This window comes from Mobula birostris, chromosome 22, assembly GCF_030028105.1.
Source record: "Mobula birostris isolate sMobBir1 chromosome 22, sMobBir1.hap1, whole genome shotgun sequence".
Classification (NCBI taxonomy): Eukaryota; Metazoa; Chordata; class Chondrichthyes; order Myliobatiformes; family Myliobatidae; genus Mobula; species Mobula birostris.
In genome coordinates this window covers 2473045-2494232 of record NC_092391.1, presented here as the reverse complement: position 1 = coordinate 2494232, position 21188 = coordinate 2473045, and the positions used below count along the sequence as shown (strand labels likewise).

Sequence of the window (21188 nt, the reverse complement as noted above, 5' to 3'; positions counted from 1 at the left end):
TCTCACCTTCCACACACTAACCCACCCCTCCACACACTATCTTACCTTGCACACACTAACCCACCCCTCCACACACTAACCCTCCCCTCCACACACTAACCCACCCCTCCACACACTACCCAACCCCTCCACACACTAACCCTCCCCTCCACACACTAACCCACCCCTCCACACACTAACCCTCCCCTCCACACACTAACCCACCCCTCCACACACTAACCCTCCCCTCCACACACTAACCCACCCCTCCACACACTATCTTACCTTGCACACACTAACCCACCCCTCCACACACTAACCCTCCCCTCCACACACTAACCCACCCCTCCACACACTACCCAACCCCTCCACACACTAACCCTCCCCTCCACACACTAACCCACCCCTCCACACACTAACCCTCCCCTCCACACACTAACCCACCCCTCCACACACTAACCCACCCCTCCACACACTAACCCTCCCCTCCACACACTAACCCACCCCTCCACACACTATCTCACTTTCCACACACTAACCCACCCCACCACACACTAACCCACTCCTCCACACACTAACCCTCCCCTCCACACACTAACCCACCCCTCCGCATACTAACTCACCCCTCCACATACTAACTCACCCCTCCACACACTAACCCTCCCCTCCACACACTAACCCTCCCCTCCACACACTAACCTTCCCCTCCGCACGCTAACCCTCCCCTCTACACACTAACCCTCCCCTCCACACACTAACCCACCCCTCCACACACTAACCCACCACTCCACACCCCCAACCACCACTACTTTTATATTTTCTGTCAGTCACCTTATGTACTTACACTCTTGTGCCTCATGTCACTGTATGGACATACAATCAATCTATGTATATAAGCTGTCTTACGTATTTTTATTTATTGTGTTCTTTATCTTATTGTGTTTTTCTATGCTGCATCAGATCCAGAGTAACAATTACTTCATTCTTTTTCACACTTGTGTCTTGGTGATGGATGGTCATATGAGCAGCTGGTGCAGATCACAAGTCCTGGTTATGCGACCACTGACGCCAGGCAGACAATCTCTGAAGAGTATTGATAATGGCTGAGGGTCACCCGTCTTGTAAAGACGCTGCCCAGAAGAAGGCAATGGCAAACCACCTCTGTGGAAAAATTTGCCAAGAACAATCATTGTCATGGAAAGACCATGATCACTCATGTCACACGGCACAGGATGAACAAATGAACTGGAAGTGACATTAAACAATCTTGAATCTTGAACCTTGAGTTTTCCTCCCTCCTTCAGTCAAGACCACCCATTTCTTGAGTCTTTAAATGTTTCCTGGCTTCCCACCTACCAGACATCTTTCTTTCAGTTACCAGGCTGCTACGCCACTGTTGTCAGACTAGGGAGTTCCCTCGTACAATAAGATAGATTCTTGACCTCGCAATCTACCTTGTCATGATGCTCGTACGTTATGGTCTGCATGCACTGCACTCTCTCTGTAAATGTGACACTTTACTCTATACTCTGTTATTGGTTTCCCTTTTACTCCCTCAGTGTACTGACATGGTATACAAAACAAAGGTTTTCATGGCACCTCATTACATATGAGAATAATGAACCAAGTTACCAATTTAAATGAACAGCTAACAACATTATTAAGTTCCGGTAATGTCCCCTGCCGCCCCCCCCCCCTCCCCACCACCATTCATTGTAAGTTGTCCAATGATTAGACTGTGACATGCTGAGTGGTAGGTCTGCTTGGGCCAGGACAGACTCATCCAAGCTTTACCTCCAAGTAAATAAATAACAAGATAAATCTCTTGCCTGGATCTACTGCTTGCACCCGGACTGGAGCATCACAGCAAATAGTGAAGCCAAACCCATCCTTTCCTCGTGGGATCGTCACCTGAAACAAGTAAAAACAGTGTAGAATCCCATCAGCGCCACGACACACCAATCAGGACAATTCAAATCAACGGCCACTTGCAATCCTTCTCATTTGTTTTGCTAAACTGCAATGTTATTAAGTTGCACCAGAATATCAAAGTTCACAGTAAATTTATTATCAAAGTACATAACACCTCGACATGGAGCACTGTCACAGGAAAGCAGCATCCATCGTCAAGGGCAGTCACCATCCAGGCAGGCTCTCTTCTCACTGCTGCCATCACAAAGGAGGTACAGGAGACTCGGGACTCACACCACCAGGTTCAGGAACCGTTATTACGCCTCAACCATCAGGTTCATGAACCAGCTGGGATAACTTCACTTACCTCAACACTGCAATGATTCCACAACCTATGGACTCACTTTTACAGACTCAATGGCTCATATTCTCAATACTGTATATGATTTATTTATTATTATTAGTTTGTTTTTCTTTTTGCACAATTTGTTGCCTTTTCCATACTGGTGACTTGTCAGTCTTTGTGTGTAGTTTTTCACTGATTCTATTCTGTTTCTTTATATCTACTACGAATGCCCGCAAGAACCGGAGTACCGCGCAGACACAGCAGACGTGTTCCCGCACAGGTCCAGAGAAGAGCTTTAAAAAGCCACTCTCTCTTAAAGAGGGGTACTGTCTAGCAGAGCAGTCATCGTCGAAGCAGCCTGAATCATCACAGCGAGGTTTTGGTAAAACAGGGCTCCGGCAAGAACAGGCGGAGGCAAGGTAAGTAGGTAAATTTATTTCTTATTTCATTTTTTCTGAATTAACGCTTGATAGGATAGGGGGTATCTCTGCAGAGCCAGTGTTCTGTTCTGGGTGTCAGGTGTGAGATTTCTAGGAGACTTCCAGCCTCCCCGATGGCCACATCTGCACCAGGTGCATCGAGAGGCAGCTCCTTACAGACTGTGTTAGGGAACTGGAGCTGCAGCTCAGTGACCTTCGGCTTGATAAGGAAAGTGAGGAGGTGATAGACAGGAGCTACAGGGAGGTCGTCACCCCAAGGCTACGGGAGACAGATAAATGTGTGACTGTCAGGAGAGGGAATGGAGAGTGTCAGATTGTGGAGAGCACTCCTGTAGCCATTCCCTTCAACAATAAGTATTTCATTTTGAGTACTGTTGTGGGGGATGACTTACCTGGAGGAAGCAACAGTGGCCGTGCCCCTGGCACTGGGTCGGGTCCAGTGTCTCAGAAGGACAGGAAACTGAAGAGGGTGGCAGCAGTAACAAGGGACTCTATAGTCAGGGGACAGATAGACGATTCTGCGGGTGTGAAAAGGAAACACGGATGGTAGTTTGCATCCCAGGTGCCAGGGTCCATGATATTTCAGAACACGTCCACATTATCCTGAAAATAGAGGGTGAGCAGCCAGAGGTCGTGGTACATGTTGGTACCAATGACACAGCAAGAAAAAGGGAGGAGGTCCTGAAAACAGAATACAGCGAGTTAGGAAGGAAGCTGAGAAGCAGGATGTTAAAGGTAGTAAACTTGGGATTGCTGTCTGTGCAAGGCAACAGTGAGGATAGGAATAGAATGAGGTGACAGATGAATGTGTGGAGCAGAATTGAAGCAGAGATCAGGGATTCAGATTTCGGGATAATTGGGACTTCTTTGACAAGGTCCCGCATGGGAGGTTAGTTAGGAAAATTCAATTGCTAGATATACATGGAGAGGTGGTAAATTGGATTAGACATTGGCTCAATGGAAGAAACCAAAGAGTGGTAGTAGAGAATTGCTTCTCCGAGTGGAGGCCTGTGACTAGTGGTGTGCCACAGGGATCAGTGCTGGGTCCATTGTTATTTGTCATCTATATCAATGATCTGGATGATAATGTGGTAAATTGGATCAGCAAATTTGCTGATGATACAAAGACTGGAGGTGTAGTAGACAGTGAGGAAGGTTTTCAGAGCCTGCAGAGGGACTTGGACCAGCTGGAAAAATGGGCTGAAAAATGGCAGATGGAGTTTAATACAGACAAGTGTGAGGTATTGCACGTTGGAAGGACAAACCAAGGTAGAACATACAGGGTTAATGGTAAGGCACTGAGGAGTGCAGTGGAACAGAGGGATCTGGGAATACAGATACAAAATTCCCTAAAAGTGGCGTCACAGGTAGATAGGGTCGTAAAGAGAGCTTTTGGTACATTGGCCTTTACTAATCAAAGTATTGAGTATAAGAGCTGGAATGTTATGATGAGGTTGTATAAGGCATTGGTGAGGCCGAATCTGGAGTACTGTGTTCAGTTTTGGTCACCAAATTACAGGAAAGATAGAAATAAGGTTGAAAGAGTGCAGAGAAAGTTTAGAAGGATGTTGCCAGGACTTGAGAAACTCAGTTACAGAGAAAAGTTGAATAGGTTAGGACTTTATTCCCTGGAGCGTAGAAGAATGAGGGGAGATTTGATAGAGGTATAAAAATTATGATGGGTTTTGATAGAGTGAATGCAAGCAGGCTTTTTCCACTGAGGCAAGGGGAGAAAAAAACCAGAGGACATGGGTTAAGAGTGAGGGGGGAAAAGTTTAAAGGGGACATTAGGGGGGGCTTCACACAGAGAGTGGTGGGAGTATGGAATGAGCTGCCAGACGAGGTGGTAAATGCGGGTTCTTTTGTAACATTTAAGAATAAATTGGACAGATACATGGATGGGAGGTGTATGGAGGGATATGGTCCGTGTGCAGGTCAGTGGGACTAGGCAGAAAATGGTTTGGCACAGCCAAGAAGGACCAAAAGGCCTGTTTCTGTGCTGTAGTTTCTATGGTTTCTATGGTTTCTGGGGCAGGTGTGACCTGTACAAAAGGGACGGGTTGCACTTGAATCCGAGGGGGACCAATATACTTGTGAGCAGGTTTACAAGAGCTGTTGAAAGTGGTTGAAACTAATATGGCAGGGAGATGAGGACCAGAATGAGAGAGCTGAGGATGAGCCAGTCGGTTTACAATAGGTGTAACATGGATGTATGGAAGGACAAGCCAATGATTGGGTACAAAGGCAGACCGAGCAGAGTTAAGTTGTACCACAGAGGCAAAATTCAAAAGGGCAAAGAATGCAGGACTGAAGGGGCTATGTTTAAATCCGTGTAGCATTCAGAATAAGGTGGACAAACTCGTGGCATAATTAGAGATTGGTTGATATGACGTGGGCATCACTGAGTCGTGGCTGAAAGAAGGCCATAGTTGGGAGCTCAATATCAAAGGATATACTTTGTATCAAAAGGATGGGCAGGAAGGCATAGGCGGTGGTGTGTGATGGAATTACGTCTTTAGAAAGAGGTGACAGGGTCAGAGAATGGTGAATCTATGTGGGTGGAGTAGCCAAGATGTGGGCTTGAGATTTCAAAGGGAACTGGAAAAGGCATGTAATAAGGATAATGACACAATTGTGATGGGGGTCTTCAATATGTAAGGGGATTAGGAAAATCAGGTTGGTGTCAGATCGCAAGAGAGGGAATTTCTTGTATACCTATGAGATGGCTTTTTAGAGCAGCTTGTGCTTGAGCCTACTCGGGGAAAGACTGTCTTAGGTTGGGTGTTGTGTAATAACCCAGATCTTATTCGGGAGCTAAATGTAAAGGGACCCTGAAGAGGCAGTAATCATAATATGATTGAATTCATACAACAATTCGAGAGGGAGAAGCATCATAGGCCACATATATCAGTATCACAATGGAATCAAGGGAATTACAGAGGCATGAGAGAGGAGCTTGCTGAGGTGGATTGGAGGAGGATACTGGCAGGGATGATGGCAGAGCAGAGACGGCTGAAGTTTCTGGGAATAGCTCACAAGGCGCATGATAGATACGTCCCACAGAAGTTGTTCTCAAATGGCGGGGGTAGGCAACCATGGCTGACAAGGGAAGTAAGGGACTGCAAAAAAGCCAAGGAAAAGGTATATAATGTAGCAAAAGTGAGTGGGAAGTTGGATGATTGGGAAGCTTTTAAAATCCAATAAAATGCAACTAAAAAACTATAAGAAGAGAAAAGATGAAATATGAGGGCAAACTAGCCAATAATGTAGGGTACTAAACGTTCTTCTGTTATATAAAGAATTAAAAGGAAGTGAGAGTTGATATTGGACCACTGGAAAATGATGCTAGTAAGGCAGTAATGGGGGGCAAAGAAATAGCAAATGAACTTAATGGGTACTTTGCATCAGTCTTCACTGTGGAAGACACCAGCAGTGTGACAGAGGTCCATAAGTCTCAGGGAGCAGGAGTGAGTGCCATCACAAAGGAAAAAGTGCCAGGCAAACTCAAAGGTCTTAAGGTGGATAAGTCACCTGGACCAGATGACCTACATCCCGGAGTCCTGAGAGAGGTTGATGAAGAGATTATGGAAGTCACGGTCTTTTAAGAATCACTTGAGTCTGGCATAGTCCTGGAAGATTGGAAGAGTGCAAATGTCATTCCACCCTTTAAGCAGGGAGGAAGGCAAAAGAAAGGAAATTATAGGCCAGTTAGTCTAACCTCAGTGATTTGGAAAGTGTTGGAGCCTATTATTAAGGATGAGGTTTTGGGGTACTTGGAAACTACTGAAAAAATAAATCAAAGTCAGCATGGTTTCGTGAAGGGAAATCTTGCCTGACAAATCTGTTAGAGTTCTTTGAGGAAGTAACAAGCACGGCGGACAAAAGAGAGGCAGTGGATGTCACTTACTTGGACTTCCAGTCGGCACTTGATAAGGTGCCACACATGAAGCTGCTTAAGCAAGAAAAACTCCTATGGAGTTACAGGAAAGATACTGGCATGGATAGAGGAATGGCTGACAGGCAAGAGGCAGCGAGTGGGAATAAACGGGGTCTTTTCTGGTTGGCTGCCAGTGACTAGTGGTGTTCCTCAGGGGTCGGTATTGGAACCGCTACTTTTTGCATTGTTTGTCAATGATTTGGATAATGGAATTGATAGCTTTGTGGATGATACGAAGACAGGTAGAGGGGGAGGTAGTGCTGAGGAAGCAATGTGATTGCAGCAGGACTTAGACAAATTGGAAGAATGGGCAAAAAAAGTGGCAGATGGAATATAGTGTTGGGAAATGTACGATAATGCATTTTGGTAAAACAAACAATAGTGTGGACTATTATTTAAATGGGGAGGAGGTTCAAACATCAGAGGTGCAGAGGCTGTTAGGAGTCCTTGTGCAAGACTTCCAGAAAGTTAATTTACAGGTTGAGTCTGTGGTAAAGAAGGCAAATGCAATGTTAGCATTTATTTCAAGGCGAATGGAATATAAAAACAAGAAGATAATGTTGGGGCTTTTATAAGTCACTAGTCAGGTCGCACATGGAGTATTGGCAACAGTTTTGGGCCCCATATCTCAGAAAGAATGTGATTCAATTGGAGAGTCTCCATAGGAGGTTCATGAGGATGATTCTGGGAATGAAGCGAATAACATATGAGGAGAGTTTGGCAGCTCTGGGCCTGTACTCCCTGGAATTTAGGAGATTGTGTGGGGTCTCATTAAAACCTACCGAATGTTGAAATGACTAGACAGGGTGGATGTGGAGAGGATGTTTCCTATGGTGGGGATATCCAGAACTAGAGGGCACAGCCTCAAAATTGGGGGGCAACCTTTTAGAATAGAGATGAAGAGGGATTTTTTTAAACCAGAGAGTAGTGAATCTGTGGAATACACTGCCACAGACTGCGGTAGGGGCCAAGTCTGTGGGTATATTTAAGGTGGACATTGATATATTCCTGATTGGTCCGGGCATTAAAGAATATGGCGAGAGGGCAGGTGTATGGGGTTGAGTAGGATCTGGGATCAGTCATGATGGAATGGCGGAGCAGACTCGACGGGCTGAATGGCCTAATTCTGCTCCTATGTCTTATGGCCTAAGAAAATGTATCTCAGGGTTGTATATGGTGGCATACTGTATATATACTTTGATAATAAATTTATTTTGAAGGTTTTGAATGTACATGTCACCATGTACAACCCTGAGATCCGGTTTCTTGCAGACCTTCACAGTACAACAAGGACATACAATAGAGCCAATGAAAACCTACACACAAACAACCAATGTGCAAAAGAAGATGAACTGTACAAATATAAAAGAGAATAGTCACAATGAATAAATATTTTTAACCACAAGAGATTCTGCAGATGCTGGAAATCCAGAGAAATACACACAAAATTCTGGAGGAACTCAACAAGTCAGGCAGCATCTATGGAGGAGAATAAGCAGTTGGTGTTTTGAGCTGACGCCCTTCATCACGACTCATCAAGTCCTGATGAAGGGTTTTGGCCTAAATGTCAGATCCTTATTCGCCTCCATAGATGCAGCCTGACCTGCTGAGTTCCTCCAACATTTTGTGAGTGTTGCTAAGTAATTTTAGTTTTCGGTCTGAGAGACTTTTCAATTTTCTGTGACGTTGACTAAATTTATTGTTAGGGCAAACCTGAAGGACACAGAAATCTGTCATCCGAAACAGGTGAGTAACTCAGTTTAAATATATTAATGAAGTTCTAATTAGATCATTTGACCTCTATCCCTTTCCTTAATAGTCATTTACATTAAACACTAACATTTTTACCCAACATTCATCTACTGAGAATAAGCTGAAGGTAGAATTTAACATACAAATCCCAGAGAGAGAAATCTCTATGTAATGTTAAACCAATTCTTCACAATTCTTTTGTGCATGAATCTTGACAAGTTTTTTAAATTTTCCATTGCATTGTTAGTATGTGCAGCTGTGCTTTACAGTGGCTTAAGACACAAAGAGTGTCCTCACTCGATAGCCCTTTAATTCGAGCTGTTTATATGCCCGACACATTCAGTGTTCAAAGAACCGCTGTCACTGAAATTCAAAGAAAGACCACGATATGCAAGAAGTGAACAAGGAAATCGAGGAAGCGAGGCCCCTGTCCGAACCACTGATCTTGCTCTTTCAAAAGACATGAAGAGTGACACAGTAGCATAGAAGTTAGCGCAACACTTTGCAGCACCACCTCTAAGATCAGGGTTCAATTCCCACGACCGTCTTTAAGCAGTTTGTACATTTTCTCCACAACTGCCTGGGTTTCCTCTGGGTGCTTTGATTTTCTCCCAGTCCAAAGACGTACGGGATAGGGTCTGTAAGTTATGGGCATGCTATGTGTGGGTGCTGGAAGCCTGGTCTTCTCAGATCTGAATTGATGGAAATGACACATCCCACTACGTGCTTCAAAGTACATGTGTCAAATAGTGCTAATCGTTATATTGGAAATATTCAGTCAATAAGGTACTATTTGTGGAGAAAGATACAGAAGTGATGGTCAATTATAATTAGCTTTCCATGGTTTCACCTATGGTCACCCATTAATCATCCATTCACTGCACAACGGTCACCCATTGTCTACACATGATATTCAATATTCACAGCCCACGACGTCACCCATTGTCTATACATGATGGTCAATAACCAATCACCCATTCACTGCACATGATGTCACCCACCAATCACCCATTGTCTGCACATGATGGTCAATAACCAATCACCTATTCACTACACACGATCGTCACCCACCAATCACTTACTAACTGTACATTATGTTCATCCACCAATCACCCACTCACTGCACACAATGGAAAGTACTTTCGGGGTGTCCTGCCACTGGAAAGAAGCTTCCAGCATCAATGACGCCCCCCCCCCACCCGTCCACCTCCACCACCATCTCGGCCATTCTCTTTTAAGAGACTCTTAGGTGTACGGAGCTTAGAAAAATAGAGGGCTAGGTGGTGGGGCAACTCTAGGCAGTTTCTAAAGTAGGTTATATGGTCGGCACAACATTGTGGGCCGAAGGTACCACACTGCAGATTTCTATGTTTCTTGGTTTCTGTGCTACTATTATTGGGCGAGAGCTACAGGGGCTTCAGAGCCACATCACCAAGTTCAACCATCCTGAATCTCCTGAACCTGTGTGGATTACTTCCCTTACGACAACTCTGAACTGATTCCACGGCCTACACACTCGTGTGCAGGAACTCGACAACTCATGTTCTCAGTATTATTATTTCTTTCTGAATTTGCTTCATTTGTCTCCTTTTACACATTAGATTAGATTAGATTCACCTTTATTGTCATTGTGCCGAGTACAGATACAAAACCAATGAAATGCAATTAGCATCTGACCAGAAATGCAAAAGAATAGTGTTATTTACAAAATAACTGTGAATAAAAAGTAAGTGCTACAGCACACAAATATAGAAGTACTGAGACAGTACAATACGGGTGCAATACTGCTTAGCGCTGTGACGAGAGGTTCAGCAGGGTCACAGCCTCAGGGAAGAAGCTCTTCCTGTGCCTGCTGGTGGGGGAGTGGAGACTCCAGTAGCACCTACCGGATGGGAGGAGAGTAAAAAGTCCATGGTTAGGGTGAGATGCATTCCTGATAATGCTTTTCACCCTGCCCAGGCAGCGTTTATGGAAGATGTTCTCAATGGTGGGCAATTGGGTGCCGATAATCCACTGGGCAGTTTTCACCACACGCTGGAGTGCTTTGCGGTCCGATACGGGACAATTGCCATACCACACTGAGATGCAGTTGGTGAGTATGCTCTCAATGGTACAGCGATAAAAGTCCATCAGTATACCTGGGACAGAGGTGAGCTTTCTTGATGCTCCGCAGGAAATAAAGGCGCTGTTGCGCCTTTTTGATCAGGATGGAGGAGTTCAGGGACCAGGTGAGATCCTCAGAAATGTGGACACCAAGGAATTGATTGTTTGTCATCTGTTTATGCATAAAATGTCATAAATGGCATTGTATTTCTTTAATATATTGTAAATACTAGTCAGAAAATAAATTCCAAGGCTCTATATGGTGGCATACAGGTAACTTAATAATAATTTTACTTTGAATTTGAAATCTTTACATGACGGCTTCCTACACACTGAAAAGCTGATCCCAACATTACAGTAAACTAACTGGATTAGACTGATAGTTAACAGTCAGCATGAAGCAGACAGGGTAAGATAGATCTAGTGAGGGAGAGAGGGATCGATGGATAGTGAGGGAGAGGGATAGATGGATAGTGAGGGAGAGAGGGACAGATGGATAGTGAGGGAGAGGGGGATAGATGGATAGTGACAGAGAAAGGGATAGATGGATAATGAAGAAGAGAGGGATAGATGGATAGTGAGGGAGACAGGGATAGATGGATAGTCAGGGAGAGATGGATAGTGAGGGAGAGAGGTATAGATGGATAGTGAGGGAGAGAGGTATAGATCGATAGTGAGGGAGAGAGGGATCAATGGATAGTGAGAGAGAGAGCAAAAGATGGTTAGTGATAGTGATAGGGATAGATGGATAGTGAGGGAGAGAGGGATAGAGGGATAGTGAGGGAGAGAGGAATAGATAGATAGTGAGAGAGAGAGGGATAGATGGATAGTGAGGGTGATAGGGATAGATGGATAGTGAGGGAGAGGGGGATAGACGGATAGTGAGGGAGAGAAGGATAGATAGTGACGGAGAGAGAGATAGATGGATAGAGAGGGAGAGAGGGATAGATGGACAGTGAGGGAGAGAGGGATAGAGGGATAGTGAGGGAGAGAGGAATAGATAGATAGTGAGAGAGAGAGGAATAGAGGGATAGTGAGGGTGATAGGGATAGATGGATAGTGAGGGAGAGGGGGATAGACGGATAGTGAGGGAGAGAAGGATAGACAGATAGTGACGGAGAGAGAGATAGATGGATAGTGAGGGAGAGAGGGATAGATGGATAGTGAGGCAGAGAGGGATAGATGGATAGTGAGGGAGAAGGGGATAGATGGATACTGAGAGAGGGATAGATGGATACTGAGGGAGAGAAAGATAGATGGATAGTGAGGGTGATAGGCATAGATGGATAGTGAGGGAGAGATAGATGGATAGTGAGGGAGAGAGGGATAGATGGATAGTGAGGGAGAGAGAGATAGATGGATAGTGAGGGAGAGAGGGAGAGATGGATAGTGAGGGTGATGGGGATAGATGGATAGTGAGGGAGAGAGGAACATGGATAGTGAAGGAGAGAGGGATAGATGGATAGTTAGGGAGAGGAGGATAGACAGATAGTGAGGGAGAGAGGGATCGATGGATAGTGAGGGAGACAGGGATCGATGGATAGTGAGGGAGAGAGGAACAGATGGATAGTGAAGGAGAGAGGGATAGATGGATAGTGAGGGAGAGGGGGATAGACGGATAGTGAGGGAGAGAGGGACAGATGGATAGTGAGGGAGAGAGGGATAGATGGATAGTGAGGGAAAGAGGGATAGATGGATAGTGAGGGAGAGAGGGATAGATGGATAGTGAGGGAGAGAGGGATAGATGGATAGTAAGGGTGATAGGGATAGATGGACAGTGAGGGAGAGAGGGATAGATGGAGAGTGAGGGAGAGAGGAATAGATAGATAGTGAGAGAGAGAGGGATAGATGGATAGTGAGAGAGAGAGGGATAGATGGATAGTGAGGGTGATAGGGATAGACGGATAGTGAGGGAGAGGGGGATAGACGGATAGTGAGGGAGAAAGAGATAGATGGATAGTGAGGGAGAGAGGGATAGATGGATAGTGAGGCAGAGAGGGATAGATGGATAGTGAGGGAGAAGGGGATAGATGGATACAGAGAGAGGGATAGATGGATAGTGAGGGTGATAGGGATACATGGATAGTGAGGGAGAGAGGGATAGATGGAGACTGAGGGAGAGAGGAATAGATAGATAGTGAGAGAGAGAGGGATAGATGGATATTGAGGGTGATAGGGATAGACGGATAGTGAGGGAGAGGGGGATAGACGGATAGTGAGGGAGAGAGGAATAGATGGATAGTGAGGGAGAGAAGGATAGATGGATAGTCAGGGTGATAGGCATAGATGGATAGTGAGGGAGAGATAGATGGATAGTGAGGGAGAGAGGGATAGATGGATAGTGAGGGAGAAGACGATAGATGGATACTGAGAGAGGGATAGATGGATAGTGAGGGAGAGAAGGATAGATGGATAGTGAGGGTGATAGGCATAGATGGATAGTGAGGGAGAGATAGATGGATAGTGAGGGAGAGAGGGATAGATGGATACTGAGGGTGATAGGCACAGATGGATAGTGAGTGAGAGAGGGATAGATGGATAGTGAGGGTGATAGGGATAGATGGATAGTGAGGGAGAGAGGGATAGATGGATAGTGAGGGAGAGAGAGATAGATGGATAGTGAGGGAGAGAGGGATAGATGGATAGTGAGGGTGATAGGGATAGATGGATAATGAGGGAGAGAGGGATAGATGGATAGTGAGGGACAGAGGGATAGATGGATAGTGAGGGAGAGAGGGATAGTGAGGGAGAGAGGTATAGATGGATAGTGAGGAGAGAGGTATAGATGGATAGTGAGGGAGAGAGGGATAGATGGATAGTGAGGGTGATAGGGATAGATGGATAGTGAGGGAGAGAGGAAAAGATGGATAGTGAGGGAGATAGGGATAGATGGATAGTGAGGGAGAGAGGAAAAGATGGATAGTGAGGGAGATAGGGATAGATGGATAGTGAGGGAGAGAGGGATATATGGATAGTGAGGGTGATAGGGATAGATGGATAGTGAGGGAGAGAGGGATAGATGGAGAGTGAGGGAGAGAGGGATAGATGGATAGTGAGGGAGAGAGGGATAGATGGATAGTGAAGAAGAGAGGGATAGATGGATAGTGAGGGTGATAGGGATAGATGGATAGTGAGAGAGAGAGGGATAGATGGATAGTGAGGGAGAGATGGATAGTAAGGGAGAGATGGATAGTGAGGGAGAGAGGAATAGATATATAGTGAGAGAGAGAGGGATAGATGGATAGTGAGAGAGAGAGGGATAGATGGAGAGTGAGGGTGCTAGGGATAGATGGATAGTGAGGGAGAGAGGAACAGATGGATAGTGAAGGAGAGAGGGATAGATGGATAGTGAGAGAGAGGGGGATAGACAGATAGTGAGGGAGAGAGGGATAGATGGATAGTGAGGGAGAGAGAGATAGATGGATAGTGAGGGCGAGAGGGATAGATGGAAAGTGAGGGAGAGAGGGATAGATGGATAGTGAGGGAGAGAGGGATAGATGGATAGTGAGGGAGAAGGGGATAGATGGATACAGAGAGAGGGATAGATGGATAGTGAGGGTGATAGGGATACATGGATAGGGAGGGAGAGAGGGATAGATGGATAGTGAGGGAGAGAGGGATAGATGGAGACTGAGGGAGAGAGGAATAGATAGATAGTGAGAGAGAGAGGGTTAGACGGATAGTGAGGGAGAGGGGGATAGACGGATAGTGAGGGAGAGAGATAGATGGATAGTGAGGGAGAAGGGGATAGATTGATACTGAGAGAGGGATAGATGGATAGAGAGGGAGAGAAGGATAGATGGATAGTGAGGGTGATAGGCATAGATGGATAGTGAGGGAGAGATAGATGGATAGTGAGGGAGAGAGGGATAGATGGATAGTGAGGTAGAGAGGGATAGATGGATAGAGAGGGTGAGAGGGATAGATGGATAGTGAGGGAGAGAGGGAGAGATGGATAGTGAGGGTGATAGGGATAGATTGATAGTGAGGGAGAGAGGAACAGATGGATAGTGAATGAGAGAGGGATAGATGGATAGTGAGGGAGAGGAGGATAGACAGATAGTGAGGGAGAGAGGGATAGATGGATAGTGAGGGAGAGAGGGATAGATGGATAGTGAGGGAGAGAGGTATAGATGGATAGTGAGAGAGAGAGGGATAGATGGATCGTGAGGGTGCTAGGGATAGATGGATAGTGAGGGAGAGAGGAACAGATGGATAGTGAAGTAGAGAGGGAAAGATGGATAGTGAGGGAGAGGGGGATAGATGGATAGTGAGGGAGAGAGGGATAGATGGATAGTGAGGGAGAGAGGGATAGATGGATAGTGAGAGAGAGAGGGATAGATGGATAGTGATGGAGAAGGGGATAGATGGATAGTGAGGGAGAGAGGGATAGATGGATAGTGAGGTAGAGAGGGGGATAGATGGATACTGAGGGTGTATGCACAGATGGATAGTGAGTGAGAGAGGGATAGATGGATAGTGAGGGAGAGAGGGATAGATGGATAGTGAGAGAGAGAGGGATAGATGGATAGTGTGGGAGAGAGGGATAGATGGATAGTGAGGGTGATAGGGATAGATGGATAGTGAGGGAGAGAGGGATAGATGGATAGTGAGGTACAGAGGGATAGATGGATAGTGAGGGAGAGCTGGATAGTGAGGTAGAGAGGTATAGATGGATAGTGAGGGAGAGAGGTATAGATGGATAGTGAGGGAGTGATGGATAGTGAGGGAGAGAGGAATATATAGATAGTGAGAGAGAGGGATAGATGGATAGTGAGAGAGTGAGGGATAGATGGATAGTGAGTGTGCTAGGGATAGATGGATAGTGAGGGAGAGAGGAACAGATGGATAGTGAAGGAGAGATGGATAAATGGATAGTGAGGGAGAGGGGGATAGACAGATAGTGAGGGAGAGAGGGACAGATGGATAGTGAGGGATGGAGGGATAGATGGATAGTGAGGGAAAAGGGGATAGATGGATAGTGAGGGAGAGAGGGATAGATGGATACTGAGGGAGAGAGGGATAGATGGATAGTGAGGGTGATAGGCATAGATGGATAGTGAGTGAGAGAGGGATAGATGGATAGTGAGGGTGATAGGGATAGATGGGTAGTGTGATAGGGATAGATGGATAGTGAGGGAGAGAGGAATAGATGGATAGTGAGGGAGAGAGGGATAGATGGATAGTGAGCGAGAGAAGGATAGATGGATAGTGAGGGTGATAGGAATAGATGGATAGTGAGGGAGAGAGGAACAGATGGATAGTGAAGGAGAGAGGGATAGATGGATAGTGAGGGAGAGGGGGATAGACGGACAGTGTGGGAGCGAGGGATAGATGGATAGTGAGAGAGAGAGAGATAGATGGATAGTGAGGGAGAGAGGGATAGATGGACCGTGAGGTAGAGAGGGATAGATGGATAGTGAGGGAGAAGGGGATAGATGGATAGTGAGGGAGAGAGGGATAGATGGATAGTGAGGGAGAGAGGGATAGATGGATAGTGAGGGAGAGGGGGATAGACGGATTCTGAGGAAGAGAGGGATAGCTGGATAGTGAGGGAAAAGGGGATAGATGGATAGTGAGGGAGAGAGGGATAGATGGATAGTGAGGGAGAGGGATAGATGGATAGTGAGGGTGATAGGCATAGATGGATAGTGAGTGAGAGAGGGATAGATGGATAGTGAGGGAGAGAGGGATAGATGGATAGTGAGCGAGAGAAGGATAGATGGATAGTGAGGGTGATAGGGATAGATGGATAGTGAGGGAGAGAGGAACAGATGGATAGTGAAGGAGAGAGGGATAGATGGATAGTGAGGGAGAGGGGGATAGATGGATAGTGAGGGAGAGAGGGATAGATGGATAGTGAGGGTGATAGGGATAGATGGATAGTGAGGGAGAGAGGGATAGATGGATAGTGAGGTACAGAGGGATAGATGGATAGTGAGGGAGAGCTGTATAGTGAGGTAGAGAGGTATAGATGGATAGTGAGGGAGAGAGGTATAGATGGATAGTGAGGGAGAGGGGGATCGATGGATAGTGAGGGAGAGAGGAATAGATGGATAGTGAGGGTGATAGGGATAGATGGATGGTGAGGGAGAGATGGATAGTGAGGGAGAGAGGAATATATAGATTGTGAGAGAGAGGGATAGATGGATAGTGAGAGAGAGAGGGATAGATGGATAGTGAGTGTGGTAGGGATAGATGGATAGTGAGGGAGAGAGGAACAGATGGATAGTGAAGGAGAGAGGGATAAATGGATAGTGAGGGAGAGGGGGATAGATGGATAGTGAGGGAGAGGGGGATAGACAGATAGTGAGGGAGAGAGGGACAGATGGATAGTGAGGGAGAGAGGGATAGATGGATAGTGAGGGAAAAGGGGATAGATGGATAGTGAGGGAGAGAGGGATAGATGGATACTGAGGGAGAGAGGGATAGATGGATAGTGAGGGTGATAGGCATAGATGGATAGTGAGTGAGAGAGGGATAGATGGATAGTGAGGGTGATAGGGATAGATGGATGGTGAGGGAGAGAGGAACAGATGGATAGTGAAGGAGAGAGGGATAGATGGATAGTGAGGGAGAGGGGGATAGACGGACAGAGTGGGAGCGAGGGATAGATGGATAGTGAGAGAGAGAGGGATAGATGGATAGTGAGGGAGAGGGGGATAGACGGATAGTGAGGGAGAGAGGGATAGATGGATAGTGAGGGAGAGAGGGATAGAAGGATAGTGAGGGAGAGAGGGATAGTGAGGGAGAGAGGTATAGATGGATAGTGAGGGAGAGACGTATAGATGGATAGTCAGGGTGAGAGGGATCGATGGATAGTGAGAGAGAGAGGAATAGATGGATAGTGAGGGTGATAGGGATAGATGGGTAGTGACGGAGAGAGGGATAGATGGATAGTGAGGGAGAGTGGAATAGATAGATAGTAAGATAGAGGGATAGATGGATAATGAGGGTGATAGGGATAGATGGATAGTGAGGGAGAGAGGAACAGATGGATAGTGAGGGAGAGAGGGATAGATGGATAGTGAGGGAGAGAGGGATAGATGGATAGTGAGGGAGAGAGGAACAGATGGATAGTGAACGAGAGAGGGATAGACGGATAGTGAGGGAGAGGGGGATAGACGGATAGTGAGGGACAAAGTGATAGATGGATAGTGAGGGAGAAGGGGATAGATGGATAGTGAGGGAGAGAGGGATAGATGGATAGTGAGGGAGAGAGGGATAGATGGATAGTGAGGGTGATAGGGATAGATGGATAGTGAGCGAGAGAGGGACAGATGGATAGTGAGGTAGAGAGGGATAGATGGATAGTGAGGGAGAGCTGGATAGTGAGGTAGAGAGGTATAGACGGATAGTGAGGGAGAGGGGGATAGACGGATAGTGAGGGACAGAGTGATAGATGGATAGTGAGGGAGAAGGGGATAGATTGATAGTGAGGGAGAGAGGGATAGATGGATAGTGAGGGTGATAGGGATAGATGGATAGTGAGGGAGAGAGGGATAGATGGAAAGTGAGGTACAGAGGGATAGATGGATAGTGAGGGAGAGCTGGATAGTGAGGTAGAGAGGTATAGATGGATAGTGAGGGAGAGAGGAATATATAGATATTGAGAGAGAGGGATAGATGGATAGTGAGAGAGAGAGGGATAGATGGATAGTGAGTGTGCTAGGGATAGATGGATAGTGAGGGAGAGAGGAACAGATGGATAGTGAAGGAGAGAGGGATAAATGGATAGTGAGGGAGAGGGGGATAGACAGATAGTGAGGGAGAGAGGGACAGATGGATAGTGAGGGAAAAGGGGATAGATGGATAGTGAGGGAGAGAGGGATAGATGGATACTGAGGGAGAGAGGGATAGATGGATAGTGAGGGTGATAGGCATAGATGGATAGCGAGTGAGAGAGGGATAGATGGATAGTGAGGGTGATAGGGATAGATGCGTAGTGTGATAGGGATAGATGGATAGTGAGGGAGAGAGGAATAGATGGATAGTGAGGGAGAGAGGGATAGATGGATAGTGAGCGAGAGAAGGATAGATGGATAGTGAGGGTGATAGGGATAGATGGATAGTGAGGGAGAGAGGAACAGATGGATAGTGAAGGAGAGAGGGATAGATGGATAGTGAGGGAGGGGGGATAGACGGACAGTGTGGGAGCGAGGGATAGATGGATAGTGAGAGAGAGAGAGATAGATGGATAGTGAGGGAGAGAGGGATAGATGGACCGTGAGGGAGAGAGGGATAGATGGATAGTGAGGGAGAAGGGGATAGATGGATAGTGAGGGAGAGAGGGATAGATGGATAGTGAGGGAGAGAGGGATAGATGGATAGTGAGGGAGAGGGGGATAGACGGATTCTGAGGAAGAGAGGGATAGCTGGATTGTGAGGGAAAAGGGGATAGATGGATAGTGAGTGAGAGAGGGATAGATGGATAGTGAGGGAGAGAGGGATAGATGGATAGTGAGGGTGATAGGCATAGATGGATAGGGAGGGAGAGAGGGATAGATGGATAGTGAGGGAGCGAGGAATAGATGGATAGTGAGCGAGAGAAGGATAGATGGATAGTGAGGGTGATAGGGATAGATGGATAGTGAGGGTGATAGGGATAGATGGATAGCGAGGGAGAGGGGGATAGATGGATAGTGAGGGAGAGATGGATAGTGAGGGAGAGAGGAATATATAGATAGTGAGAGAGAGGGATAGATGGATAGTGAGAGAGAGAGGGATAGATGGATAGTGAGTGTGCTAGGGATAGATGGATAGTGAGGGAGAGAGGAACAGATGGATAGTGAAGGAGTGAGGGATAAATGGATAGTGAGGGAGAGGGGGATAGAGAGATAGTGAGGGAGAGAGGGACAGATGGATAGTGAGGGAGAGAGGGACAGATGGATAGTGAGTGAAAAGGGGATAGATGGATAGTGAGGGAGAGAGGGATAGATGGATACTGAGGGAGAGAGGGATAGATGGATAGTGAGGGGGATAGGCATAGATGGATAGTGAGTGAGAGAGGGATAGATGGATAGTGAGGGTGATAGGGATAGATGGGTAGTGTGATAGGGATAGATGGATAGTGAGGGAGAAAGGGATAGATGGATAGTGAGGGAGAGAGTGATAGATGGATAGTGAGCGAGAGAAGGATAGATGGATAGTGAGGGTGATAGGGATAGATGGATAGTGAGGGAGAGAGGAACAGATGGATAGTGAAGGAGAGAGGGATAGATGGATAGTGAGGGAGAGGGGGATAGACGGACAGTGTGGGAGCAAGGGATATATGGATAGTGAGAGAGAGAGTAATTGATGGATAGTGAGGGAGAGAGGGATAGATGGATAGTGAGGGAGAGGGGGATAGACGGATTCTGAGGAAGAGAGGGATAGCTGGATAGTGAGGGAAAAGGGGATAGATGGATAGTGAAGGAGAGAGGGATAGATGGATAGTGAGGGAGAGAGGGATAGATGGATAGTGAGGGTGATAGGCATAGATGAATAGTGAGTGAGAGAGGGATAGATGGATAGTGAGGGAGATAGGGATAGATGGGTAGTGAGGGTGATAGAGATAGATGGATAGTGAGGGAGAGAGGGATAGATGGATAGTGAGGGAGAGAGGGATAGATGGATAGTGAGCGAGAGAAGGATAGATGGATAGTGAGGGTGATAGGGATAGATGGATAGTGAGGGAGAGAGGAACAGATGGATAGTGAAGGAGAGAGGGATAGATGGATAGTGAGGGAGAGGGGGATAGATGGATAGTGAGGGAGAGAGGGATAGATGGATAGTGAGGGAGAGAGAGATAGATGAATAGTGAGGGAGAGAGGGATAGATGGACAGAGAGTGAGAGAGGGATAGATGGATAGTGAGGGAGAAGGGGATAGATGGATAGTGAGGGAGAGAGGGATAGATGGATAGTGAGGGAGAGAGGAACAGATGGATAGTGAGGGAGAGAGGGATAGATGGATAGTGAGGGAGAGAGGGATAGATGGATAGTGAGGGAGAGGGGAACAGATGGATAGTGAACGAGAGAGGGATAGACGGATAGTGAGGGAGAGGGGGATAGACGGATAGTGAGGGAGAGAGGGATAGATGGATAGTGAGGGAGTGAGGGATAGATGGATAGTGAGCAAGAGAAGGATAGATGGATAGTGAGGGTGATAGGGAAGATGGATAGTGAGGGAGAGAGGAACAGATGGATAGTGAAGGAGAGAGGGATAGATGGATAGTGAGGGAGAGGGGGATAGACGGACAGTGTGGGAGCGAGGGATAGATGGATAGTGAGAGAGAGAGAGATAGATGGATAGTGAGGGAGAGAGGGATAGATGGACCGTGAGGGAGAGAGAGATAGATGGATAGTGAGGGAGAAGGGGATAGATGGATAGTGAGGGAGAGAGGGATAGATGGATAGTGAGGGAGAGAGGTATAGATGGATAGTGAGGGAGAGGGGGATAGACGGATTCTGAGGAAGAGAGGGATAGCTGGATAGTGAGGGAAAAGGGGATAGATGGATAGTGAGGGAGGGATAGATGGATAGTGAGGGAGAGAGGGATAGATGGATAGTGAGGGTGATAGGCATAGATGGATAGTGAGTGAGAGAGGGATAGATGGATAATGAGGGAGATAGGGATAGATGGGTAGTGAGGGTGATAGGGATAGATGGATAGTGAGGGAGAGAGGGATAGATGGATAGTGAGGGAGAGAGGGATAGATGGATAGTGAGGGTGATACGGAT

General features: G+C 46.5%; 1 protein-coding gene across 6 annotated transcripts in view; it reads right to left on the bottom strand.

Moving 5' to 3' along the window:
- rgs3a (regulator of G protein signaling 3a) overlaps window positions 1-21188 on the bottom strand; it is a 385868-nt gene that overhangs the window by 202051 nt on the left and 162629 nt on the right. For all 6 annotated transcript variants that reach the window (XM_072240592.1, XM_072240593.1, XM_072240595.1 and 3 more), the window contains one exon: window positions 1809-1890. In XM_072240592.1, the coding sequence (XP_072096693.1) occupies window positions 1809-1890 (82 nt within the window). The remainder of the gene's footprint in view (window positions 1-1808; window positions 1891-21188) is intronic.